This window comes from Octopus bimaculoides, chromosome 13 (genome assembly GCF_046866305.1).
Source record: "Octopus bimaculoides isolate indiv1 chromosome 13, ASM4686630v1, whole genome shotgun sequence".
NCBI lineage: Eukaryota > Metazoa > Mollusca > Cephalopoda > Octopoda > Octopodidae > Octopus > Octopus bimaculoides.
The window spans coordinates 6,494,822-6,507,692 of NC_142940.1; the positions used below are offsets into that span (position 1 = coordinate 6,494,822).

Sequence of the window (12,871 nt, forward strand, 5' to 3'; positions counted from 1 at the left end):
AACATAAAGTAAGTAATGCAACGATTCCTAGGAGTTGTGAGGCCAGTTACTCGTTTTCCATGGCATATGATTGACTGAGTTATAACTTTCCTCCATTTGTTCCATTTATATATATATATATGTACATATATATATATATATCATCATCATCATCATCATCGTTTAACGTCTACTTTCCATGCTAGCATGGGTTGGACGATTTGACTGAGGACTGGTGAACCAGGTGGCTACACCAGGCTCCAATCTGATTTGGCAGAATTTCTACCGCTGGATGCCCTTCCTAATGCCAACCACTCAGAGAGTGTAGTATATGATATTCAGGTAATGAATGCTGTTAATTGGAGCCAACTGAATATATTATATATATATATATGTATGTATGTATGAATATGTATATGTATATATTTATATCATCATCATCATCATCATCATCGTTTAACGTCCGTTTTCCATGCTAGCATGGGTTGGACGATTTGACTGAGGACTGGTGCAACCGGATGGAAACACCAGGCTCCAGTCTAATTTGGCAGAGTTTCTACAGCTGGATGCCCTTCCTAACGCCAACCACTCAGAGAGTGTAGTGGGTGCTTTTACGTGTCACATAATTTCCTTCTTTCCCTCTTGCCATATATGTAGAACTTATAAATTAGCTTCTCCAAAATATTTTCCATCGGTTCCCAAAGAGCCATGCACAAAAACTTGAAGCAATTGATAACTGTTTGACCGTTTGTCTTTGTTGTTTTTTTTGTAATCTTCTGTTTCCATTTTCATGCAGTGGGAATACGTTCCTTTGGTAGACAACGCAGCCAAAGATGAGTATTTGTATCTACTGAGAGTATACACTGGAATACAATCACCACGCTTCTTTACGGCCACTCCATATTTTTTACTGAAAGGTAAAACAGGGAAGACCGATATACGAATTCTCAAAGATGGCGTCAGAAAAGTAAGTATGCAATCAACAAACAGCGCCATCTTTAGATTTGTTTTACATTCAGTTCTCTGCATTATGCGTTCAAATTCCACCTAGGACAACTTTGCCTTTCGTTCTTTTGGGGTTTGTACAACAAAGCACCTGTCAGGTACCGGAATCAAAGTAACTGACTTTTCCCTTCCCCTCAAAACGGCTGAACTTGTGCCAAAATTAGGAAGAATTGTATTATTGCTTTTACTTAACTCCAAATACTCAAAGGTGTACAAGCTGTAACCAACAGCTTTTGCATCAGAAATGGTATATTTCCTGTCTTTCTCTCGCATTTCTATCATTTCTATCCTTATGTTCTGAGTTCAAATTCCGCAGAGGTCAATTTTGCTTTTCATCCTTTCGGGGTCGATAAAATAAGTACCACTGAAATACTGGGGTTGATGTGATTGATTCTCCTCCTCCCCGCAAAATTCCAGGCCTTGTGCCTCTAGTAGAAAGGATTATCATTATTATTATTATTATTATTATTATTATTATTATTATTATTATTATTATTATTATTGCTGTTGTTGTTGTTGTTGTTGTTGTATAGAGAGCATCACACGCTATCTAAGTGACGCTAAGGTACAAATATACAAATCCCGATGTACCCACTATGATAACTCATCTTATAAGGTTCCACGAGGCATATGCATTACAACTATATGTACATGACATGCTGACTGCTTATTGAGATAAACAGTGCATGACCTTGCAGGTGGGACCCAATTAGAGTTTTCTTCAGGTTGAGTAAGTAGCTCATCCCACTCAAAAGGTCCCTGAATAAGGTTTGTTTAAGAATGGTGAACAAAACCCATGTTTCCTGAGGTGATGTATTCAAGCCCCGAAGAATCCCTCTCAACACATGGCTTTGATGCTCCCCAACTACTCCTGCTCGTGATCAGAGATGCACATCTTGTCAGCCACAAGGAGAAAGACTCAACTGGTTACGGTCAAGCTACTGGCCAGTTAATCTATAATACTGAGCAGAATATTTGCTGTATCCCATCTTTTACTCCAAGACAAAACATGTACACGATGACACTTTGGATCAGTGGTTGTTGTTGGTGTTGTTGTTGTTATTAATATTTTCTTTCTTTTGTTTTTCTTCTGGTGATGATCATTACAGAATTTCAGAAGCGGAACAATGTCAAATTTTATTCTGCAAACCAATGTCCATCTTGGGCCACTGCAGTCGCTAAAAATTTGGCATGACAGTGAAGGCAAAAGTCCAAATTGGTTCTTGACCAATATTGAAATCAAAGATGTGACTACAAATAATTGGTAAGACATTTTTAGATCAATATACTTAGTATATATGTGTATATATATATATATATATATATATATATATATATATATATATATATATATATATATATATATATATGGATAGATAGCAGGATGTATAAGGGGGTGCGTGTGTGGGTGTGTGTGCATGTGTGCATCTGTATGATAGCTGTCCAGTCATGACCGAGAAAGACCATCACCGATCATTAAGAACATCATACATTCAGACAAAAATTATGGTTTACACTTGTGAGGAATCAGAGGGTATCTGGGGAGTAAGGGTTCAATTCCCATAGCCACCTGCTGGCAACTTTCTTCTGTCTTATAAGGATAAACACCCAATATTTCTCTGCTGTCCTCACAGATTTACTGCAGTCAGAATTTACTTTCTTGTCTGTAATATATGCGTGTGTGTGTCAATAAAAATGCAAGCATATATGTATATGTGTGTATATATATATATATATATATACACACACATAAATAGGCCCAGGAAGACCTGGGCTGAGGTGGTGAGGCAAGACCTTCGTACATTGGGCCTCACCGAGGCGATGACTACTGACCGAGACCTTTGGAAATGTGCTGTGCGTGAGAAGACCCGGCAAGCCAAGTAAGATCATTGCCAGTGCCCCTGGACTGGCTCTTGTGCAGGTGGCACATGAGATGCACCATTTTGAGCGTGGCCGTTGCCATTACCGCCTGACTGGCTCCCGTAGGATTTTCGAGCGAGATCGTTGCCAGTGCCCCTGGACTGGCTTGTGCGGTTGGCACATAAAAGACACCATTTCGAGCGTGGCCGTTTTCGTGCGGGTGACACGTAAAAGCACCCACTACACTCTCTGAGTGGTTGGCGTTAGGAAGGGCATCCAGCTGTAGAAACTCTGCCAAATTAGATTGGAGCCTGGTGTTTCCATCCGGTTGCACCAGTCCTCAGTCAAATCGTCTAACCCATGCTAGCATGGAAAGCGGACGTTAAACGATGATGATGATGATGATATATATATATATATATATATATATATATATATATATATATATATATATATATATATAAAATGTAATTTAGATTTAGTTGAATTAGGTACTTAAAATGAGGTATCTTGTTATGACGAACTAATTTGCACACTCAGACAATATCAGACAATAAAACTACATAGAATTTTTCCCACCTGATATTCATGCAGCTGCAGTCATCTGATGAGGACGGTTCTCTTTGTAATGATGTAATGCTTTCGTTGACCAATTAAAGGAGCCACTCGAAATGGCCGTAATGAATTGACACTTATACATCTTTGTTACTCATTTATATATATATATATATATATATATATATGTGTGTTTGTATAATTACAGGTATTATTTTGAATGCAACAACTGGTTAGCCTTTGACAAAGGCGATGGCTTGATTATCCGAAAATTAAAACCAACAACTGGACAGCTGTTTGATCTCTTTGAGGCGACCAAAACCAGGATCTACAGATCCTTATTTGATGACCATCTCTATTTCTCGATAGTTAAACGACCTCATGCCAGTAAATTCACACGTGTACAGAGACTGTCGTCTGTAACAGCAATACTTTATCTGTCTCTCGTCAGTAGCGCCATGTTTTTTAAACCAGACGAGAAACCTTCTGGAAGGGTGATCCGCATTGGAAGTTTAGCAATTTCTTCAAAGGAGATTTTTGTCGGAATAATTGGTTCCATAATAATGATTGTACCGACGTCTATGATCATCTTTCTTTTCAAAACACGAAAGAGCAGAGGACAACAACCAAGAGGAGATGAAGAAAAGAAGGCATCAATTAAAGAGCGGCTGAAAGGGTTTCAATTCCCATGGTGGACAGTATATATTGCGTATCTGATTGTGTTTGCATCGATAGGTGCTTCGGCATTTATTACATTTACTTACAGTATGAAATGGGGAAAAGAACTATCACTACGCTGGCTGCTCTCTGTGTTCGTCAATGTGTCTGGTTCTATATTATTTGTGCAACCTTTAAAGGTCAGTTGTCCCTTTCAATTTTATTAAATTTATTCTCTATGAAATGTAATTTCCTATAACACTCACATATATGTTAGTGCATGCATGTAAGTATGTGTGCACGCATATGTAAATATCTACACACACACACGCACACACATACACACATACACACACATGACAGAAGTAAATAGACACCCTGTAAAATATCGTTTTATGTTTATTCTAACTTCTAAAGGTTTATATTTTTTTTTATTAATTGACATTTTTATGTTTCAGTTTCTATGTGTGACTGTTTAATCATTCCTGAAATACTGTAAATCTGTGTCTTTCTTTTGATGAAAGACTGTGTTTAGGAGAGACTTGGCTGCTATTTGTAGTAGCTCAAGTTACCTCAGAGATATCTGTGTTTATTTGTGTGTATGCACGCGCGCATGCATGTGTATGTGTGTGTGTTTTGTTGTGGTGAAAAACTATACTTTTTCTCAGAACATTTTGCACAATAACTTTTTAAATAATCAAATTATGAAAGTTACTCTGACTACTATGCATAAAATGCGAAATATTTTATTTTTTTCTAGATTAGGCAGGCATAATTCGTCCCTACTTTTCAATCTCAGTATTAAAGCTATGCATAGTATTGTTGTAGTACACATGCTGTGTACATTCCTACAACAATATTTTAAAGGCAGAAGTAAATCTGCTTTCAACTCAGTCGTGTGCCTGCGTTTCGCTCATTTTTTGTGTGTTTTACTACATAAAGGTCACCAACTGGTGGCACGTGCCTGATATATATGTATTGTATAACGTTTATCAACAGATGTGACTTGGTGAAACCATGAGTGTAAGGTTAAGTAAATTGTTTCTCAATCATGATGTCTCAAGTTCAATCCCACTTGAGAATACCTGTCTCTAATCTGTGTGTGTGTGTGTGTATGCCTGTGGGTATGATTACCAATCATCTGAGAACCCTTCTTCCCCTTATTTCTTTCTAGGTTGTCTTCACGGCCATGTTACTCTCCTTTATCTTTAAGTCACCATCAACTGAGGAAGACAAGTACGAAACAGCCCTCTGCAGCGATCGGTTTAATGATTTGTCACAGTTTCCTGGTAAATTTGGAAGAGTTTCTTTTCAAAACATCTTCTTTCTTCCTCTTTTTCTCTAATCACATGAAAGCGTTAACGACGGGCTAAGTAACGTAATGACAAGAAGAATTATCAATAACTATTATTGATGGCAAAATGGTTAGCAGTATTTTGTTCGTCCTTATGTTCTGAGTTCAAATTCTACTGGGGTCCACTTTGCCTTTCATCCTTTCAGGGAAGTGCTTTTTACGTGTCACCGGCACAAGACTCTTTCAGACCAATCATTTTCGCCAGTGGGAGCAGCCTTAGTACTTCTGCTATGGAGTACAGGTCTTCTTGAGTACAGCAAGGCACCAAGTATCTCAGACCTTTGTCATCTCATCTGATAGGTTCAGCATCTGGGGGGGTCATCCTTCAGTACTTTGTCCCATGTCTTCTGGGGTCTCCCTTTTCCACAAGAGAGATCAGCAGCTCAATAAAATAAATTACCAGTCATACACTGGGGGACAATGCTACCAGTTAACCCCCTCCCCTCGAAATTACTAAATCGAAAACCATTATTTTATTTTACTTCTTTTTCAGTTGTTCCAAAGGAATCCTTGAAAATCTGTCCCATGCCAAATTTGGCATCTGAAGATTGGCAGAAGAAGAAAGAAATCCTGCAACTCGATTATAAACTCTTCAATATGTTCCAGTCCCTTTTCTTCCGTTGTTTATATATTGTACTTTTGCTAATTCTTATTGCTAATGAATCGGTAAACAAATGTTTTCAGCAGAATAATTCTATTGAAAATATTTTCCACATCAAAAAATTCTCACAGGTAAATATATATATATATAATTAAATGAATACCTGCATCATAATCATCATCATCATCATCATCATCATCATCATCATCATCATCATCATCATCACTAGCACCATCACCATAAGGGATATTAGACTGTCATTTCTATCAGGTCAAGCAGATAAGGAGATTACAGGTAGGATCTCTCACTAGGTTGCTTTTTTTTTTTCTCATCTAAAATACACTTCCATTATATTCTTAACCATTTTTTTATAATTAGAAAGGTGGTATTGAATTGATGTGGGATTGGATAGAAAAATATGCTGTTCCAGGAATCTTCCCACTCACAGACAGTAATGGTAAAGAACTGAAACTGTACGACCAATATTTCCTGCCAGACAAAACCAACAGGCGTCTTGGAGGCATTCGTCTGAGACAGATAAGAATGGTAAAAGGTAAATATAATTTACAAACAGTGATTATTCCATTTTGTTTCTTACCATTTTGCCCAAGAACCTGTTTCGATTATGCCTTGTAGCATTCAACTACATCTCTTTACATTCTGAGTTCAAATCCTTCCAAGGCTGGCTTTGTTCTTTATCCTCTTGGTTTCATCATCGTTTAACATCATGTTCCATACTGGCATGGAGTGAATAGTTTTGAGGGAATCCTGTGGAACCAAGGAGTGCAACATGCTCCAATGTCTGCCTTAATATGTCTTCTATGAGTGGATACCCTTCTTAATGTCAACCAATTCGCAGAATGGACTGGGTGTTGTTTTTTTGTGCCACAAGAACTAGTGAGATTACTATGTAGCTTGCAAGGCTATGAACCACAAGAAAGACAACTTTATGCTAGGAGATAAGGAACTATGCAGTTGAGGTGGGCCGGAAGTATAGGGTCAGTGATGTCACACGAACGGCCGAGGGGCCTTGCTGGAAGAGAAATGAGGCAGGTCATGTAAGCAGAAGCATGACTAACATGGGCCTCTTTTGCGTTGGGACTTTTGCTCGGGATGAATGTGGTGGCTGCATGAGTTGAGTGAGTTGGTAATAAGGTTCTGGTCAGAGTAGGGTTCCAATGGATATATCCCAGTTGGAAAGGATCAACATTACAAAAGAACCTGCTAGGTGAATTATGCCTTCTTCCCCCATACCATAAGCTATTTTGGCCCTCGTGCATTTTTCTCTCTCCCACCCCTTTCTGAATGATATGTCAACAAAAATAAGGAGTGGTATCAACGCCGTCATTACTTAATTACTTTGTGTGTTTCCAGTTCCATGTCACATGTCAAGAATAATCAAAATGTGCATTCCAAACTATTCTGCAGAACATGAAGATACAAAGGATTATCTACCAGGTAAACATCCATCATAATTATTGTCATCACTGTCATCTTCATCATCATCATCATCATCATCATCCCCATCAACATCATTTTTGTTTTACCGGTCACTTTTACATGCTCACATGAGTTGGATGGAATTTGCAGAAGGAGATTTACTATACTTGGGTGCCCTTTCTGTCACCGACCCTCATATGTTTCCAAGCAAGTTAACTTTTCCTCGTGATCACACATATTTTCATAGAAGTTTACAAATAAAGGACATCGGTTGTTTACAACTATCATGCAATAATAAGACAACAACAACAACAACAACAACACACACACACATAGATACAAAGACATATACACATCCACATATGCTAGAGTTTTTTCAGTTTCTCTCTACCAAATCCACTTGCAAGGCTTTGGTTGGCCCAGGGCTATAATACAAGAGACTTGACCAATGCATCATGCAATGAAACTGAACCTGAAATCATGTGGCTGGTAAGCAAACTTCTTAACCACAAGTGCCTTGCCCGCACCTATATATACAGTGACCCGCAAAAGTTTACAACGCACAATCAAAAATCCAAATTTACATATATTGAGTCAATGCAGGTTAATGAAATTTCCACTGTTTATGAAATTGTTCGTAATAAATTCAATGCAACAATCAGAATTACATAATAATGAGCAGAAACTAAACTCAAGGCACTGCAGGAAGACCTGGAAGCATATAAAGTCCATGTGAGCAAGGATACAATATATGTTAACTTGAGCTTTTCCCTGTGTGTTTTAAACTTTTGCGAGTCACTGTAGTTATAGAAGTACAAGCTTAGCTGGATATATGTGTATGTGTATATATATATATATATATATATATGTATGTATGTGTATGTATGTAGTGTGTATGTATGTATGAATGTTGTGTTATGCAATGTGGTCTTAAAAAAATGTATAAACTGTCCAGAATTTGAAACCACATATACATGGTCATGAGTGGAAGCCTGTTACCACTAGACCATGACCCTTTTACATGTGCATTTCAGGAAATAATAAAATGATTTAATCATTGTTATAATTACTCTTCCTTAATGCAGGCTGGAAAATTGGTGCCAAGCAGAAAGAAGAGGATAAATATATAACTGCTGCATTCAAATATACTTCTGAAGAAAAAGCTGGATATAGCTTCATTCATTATGGAATACAAGGAAGTTATAAAAGTGCTGGTTATATCATTGATATAAACGAGAGACACAAGAAAGCAAAATCATTGTTCGAGAAACTTCGTTTGAACACCTGGATAGACGAGCGTACCCGAGTGGTAACCATTGACATTAGCACATACAATGCTAATTCTGGGCTTTTCACATCAACTAAAATTGTGATTGAGAGATTGTCCTGTGGTAGAATGGAGCCATCTATTCTTTCACTCAGCTTCAAGTTCCATCCATTTGTTGATCCTCTGGATTACTTGGTGCTGCTGATAATTATCATCGTTGGAATTCTGTGTTTGATAACTTTGGCAGGAGTTGTCATAGCCATTAAGAAACGACGCATGCAAGCCCTGCGTGAATATCACACCCTCATCAATATGGCAACTGTAATCTCCATCCTAGTCATCCAGATTGGCTTCGGTTTGAGAATTGACGCTCTTCTTCAAATTCAGGATAAATTGGTCAAGAATCCAGGTAAACAGTTTTAATTTTAATATATATGTTTTTAGTGCAATGTGGTGACAGAATCATTAGCACACCAGGCAAAATGCTTAGTGGCATTTCGTCTGATTTCACATTTTGATTTCAAATTCCGCCAAGGTCAACTTTGCTTGTCGTCCTTTCAGGGTTGATCAAATAAGTACCGGTTGAACACTGGAGTTGATGTGAACGACTTTTCCCTCACCTGAAATTGCAGGCCTTGTGTGAAAATATGAAATTAAGGCATTCCTTTTTGTGAAAGAGCGTAGGCTTGAAACATCAAAAATTCTTCCATTTTTCCAGAGCGTCAAATTAATATATCTTGTTTGTTGCTCCCTTACCTGGCTCTGTTTTTTTTTGTATTTTGTTTTTGTACATTTTGAACCTTATGCATACACACACACACACACACACACACATACACACACAAACACACACACACACAAATATCAGGTCATCCTATAAGTAATGTCCTAAATATCATATATGTAATTTCCATTGAATTTTACAATTTTCTAAAATGCCAAATGAGATTGATTTTTTCGTACATAGACTTGCCTAACTTGCTTCCCCTTACAATCTACTCCTCTACCTGCTCAAATTCAAATCTCTTAAGTACTATGAAGTGTATTCTGCATGGAGAATACCTGTCTCTAATCTATCTGTCTATCTATATGTGTGTGTGTGTGTGTGTGTGTGTGTAAATATATATATATATATATATATGTATATATGTATAAATGTAAATATATATAAATATATATAAATATATATATATATATATATATATATATATATATATATATATATATATATATATATATATATATATATATATATATATATATTTATATACATGTATGTATGTATATGTATATATATATATATATATATATATATACATACATATATGTATGTATATATATATATATATGTATATATATGTATATATATATATGCACATATATGTATATATATTACACTCTCTGAGTGGTTGGCGTTAGGAAGGGCATCCAGCTGTAGAAACTCTGCCAAATTTAGATTGGAGCCTGGTGTTGCCATCCGGTTTCACCAGTCCTCAGTCAAATCGTCCAACCCATGCTAGCATGGAAAGCGGACGTTAAACGATGATGATGATGATGATGATGATTCTGTATAGTTATTACATGATTTTATTATTTCAGATGCCTATGTATCAGGGAACTTAATGGCATCCAGAGTGATGGTGTATTTTGCTGGTCTCTGTGCCTGTGTGGTAGTATTCGCCATCAAGCTATTACAACCACTTGCCTTGAATTACCACCTGTTCTTGATGAAGGCCAGTATCATGCTATCGCTGCCATCCATCGCATCATTCAGCGTCGTCCTTTTCTTCCTTATGACAGCTTTTGCAATCGGCATTCATATAACTTTCAATAACGTATCGATATATTTCATCGATTTGAAATCCACCTACCTGGCTCTCTTCCGCATTTTCCTTGCCATGGGCAAATTCAAAGAGACTTTCGGTTTAGATAACATCATGTCGAACATGGTTTTCTTCATCTACACCTTGCTCGTGTCTATCATTCTGTTAAATGTATGCATTAGTATTATCAACGATACGTTTAGCTTTGTCAAAAGCAGGATTAATTCTCTTGGATTTGAATACTGTTTTGATTTCAAACTCAACGAACATTTCTGGTATAGAATGACCACTCTCTTTTACAAGAAGAAAATATCCAGTGAAGGTTATTATTATTATTATTATTTTCTTTTCTTTTTTGTTTATTCTTTTATTCTTTTATTTGTTTCAGTCATTTGACTGCGGCCATGCTCACAGTATAGGCGACTTGTCAGACTCAAATGGCTGAAGGCACATAGCCTCTCTACAACCGGAAGAAGAAATACAAATCCAACTCGCCATTATGTATGTCTTCCTCTAGTTGTAGAGAGGTCATATGTCTTCAAACATTTGAGTCTGATGAGGCTGACGCTTTATATGTGCAAAATCAATGGTCACTCTCTGATTGGCCACAGCATTTTAACTTCCTACAATGTATGTGTGTATATATATATGTGCATGTGTGTGTGTGTGTGTGTGTGTGTGTGTGTGTGTGTGTATATATATATATATGCGTGTGTGTGTGTGTGTATATATATATGTTCCTTTTTCTTCCTGGGAAAACGAAGCATCAGAATGCATGACCTGATGTCAATCCTGCTTCTCAGTTCAAGTATTTGAGCCAAGTTGATTCCAACATCTGGACCAACTTCGTGCAAGCATGAAGGCATGCTGACAAAACGCTGCTCCTCTAAATGGAAACCTTCCTGCTGTCATGGTATTGTAGCACAAAGCAAAGCAGGCCTTGCCTTCCACTCTAGAAAATATATAATGAATGATGCCCAAGCAGTCAAGCAAACGGATTCCTTAACTCGTTCCTTTTGCCAAAAGGTTTGCAAAGTACTGGAAGGCCTCAAGAGATGGTCACATATTTTGTGGACACATTCGTATCCATAGAACATGATAAACGCTTTATTTTACTGAATCCTCATTTGTTGTTCATGACAAGAGAATCCATCAAATATATTGGTGTTAGTATATGTGTATACGTTTCCATTATAATGTAATAATATTATTCTAGACATACATTTTTCTAAAACTTCATTTTCCTTTTTGTCTGCTTCAAGAGAAATATTTACCAGTGAGAATGAATTCTCAGATAACAAAGAAAGTATTTCAAAAAGTAAGTTAACTTTTTCCCTGATTTTAATCCGATGTTTTATATTTTCTTTTCACAAACTGGAATTAATTCTTACCAAAGTGTTTCATCTGGACTCTTACAATAGTAGAATTAATTCTTTATATTTAAACTGGCCATATCCAGTCCAAATATTCTACATGTTTTATGTTGAAACTGGCCAGATCCAACCAGTCACACATAACCTACAATATTTACATTATTTACATTTGATGGATATTTGTCCTCATCTTGTTCATTGTTAACACAACATTTCAGCAGATATCCCTTCCAGCCTTCATCAGGTGTCTTGGGGAAATTTCGAACCTTCACTGGATGATACCTCAACTTCAATTCTCACCATCCATACAGTGTAAAGAGAGGGATTGCTCAGTGCCTAAAACGTTGAGCAAAGAATATAAGTAGCGATTGTGATACACACCATGAAGAAATGATCAACTCAATAACAATCTGTTAAGCAACAACTACCCAAAATAATAATAATGATAATAATAATAATAATAATAATAATAATAATAATAATAATAATAATAATAACATTGAAAAATACCTTAGGAAATGAGAACCTAGGTTCGAAATTTCCCCAAGACACCTGATGAAGGCTGGAAGGTATATCAGCCGAAACGTTGTGTTAACAACAAAGAAGATGAGGACAAATATCTGTCAAATGTAAATAATGTAAATCATCATCATCATCATCATCATCGTTTAACGTCCGCTTTCCATGCTAGCATGGGTTGGACGATTTGACTGAGGACTGGTGAAACCGGATGGCAACACCAGGCTCCAATCTAATTTGGCAGAGTTTCTACAGCTGGATGCCCTTCCTAACGCCAACCACTCAGAGAGTGTAGTGGGTGCTTTTACGTGTCACCCGCACGAAAACGGCCACGCTCAAAATGGTGTCTTTTATGTGCCACCCGCACAAGCCAGTCCAGGGGCACTGGCAACGATCTTACTTGGCTTTCCGGGTCTTCTCACGCACAGCACATTTCCA

General features: G+C 37.1%; 1 protein-coding gene across 3 annotated transcripts in view; it reads left to right on the plus strand.

Moving 5' to 3' along the window:
• Window positions 1-12,871, plus strand: part of LOC106869272 (uncharacterized) — a 63,062-nt gene that overhangs the window by 37,780 nt on the left and 12,411 nt on the right. For all 3 annotated transcript variants that reach the window (XM_089361448.1, XM_089361447.1, XM_089361449.1), the window contains 10 exons: window positions 776-946; window positions 2,094-2,248; window positions 3,608-4,256; window positions 5,231-5,345; window positions 5,904-6,142; window positions 6,390-6,564; window positions 7,386-7,469; window positions 8,537-9,127; window positions 10,318-10,863; window positions 11,804-11,859. In XM_089361448.1, coding sequence (XP_089217574.1) covers window positions 776-946; window positions 2,094-2,248; window positions 3,608-4,256; window positions 5,231-5,345; window positions 5,904-6,142; window positions 6,390-6,564; window positions 7,386-7,469; window positions 8,537-9,127; window positions 10,318-10,863; window positions 11,804-11,859 — 2,781 coding nt within the window. The remainder of the gene's footprint in view (window positions 1-775; window positions 947-2,093; window positions 2,249-3,607; window positions 4,257-5,230; window positions 5,346-5,903; window positions 6,143-6,389; window positions 6,565-7,385; window positions 7,470-8,536; window positions 9,128-10,317; window positions 10,864-11,803; window positions 11,860-12,871) is intronic.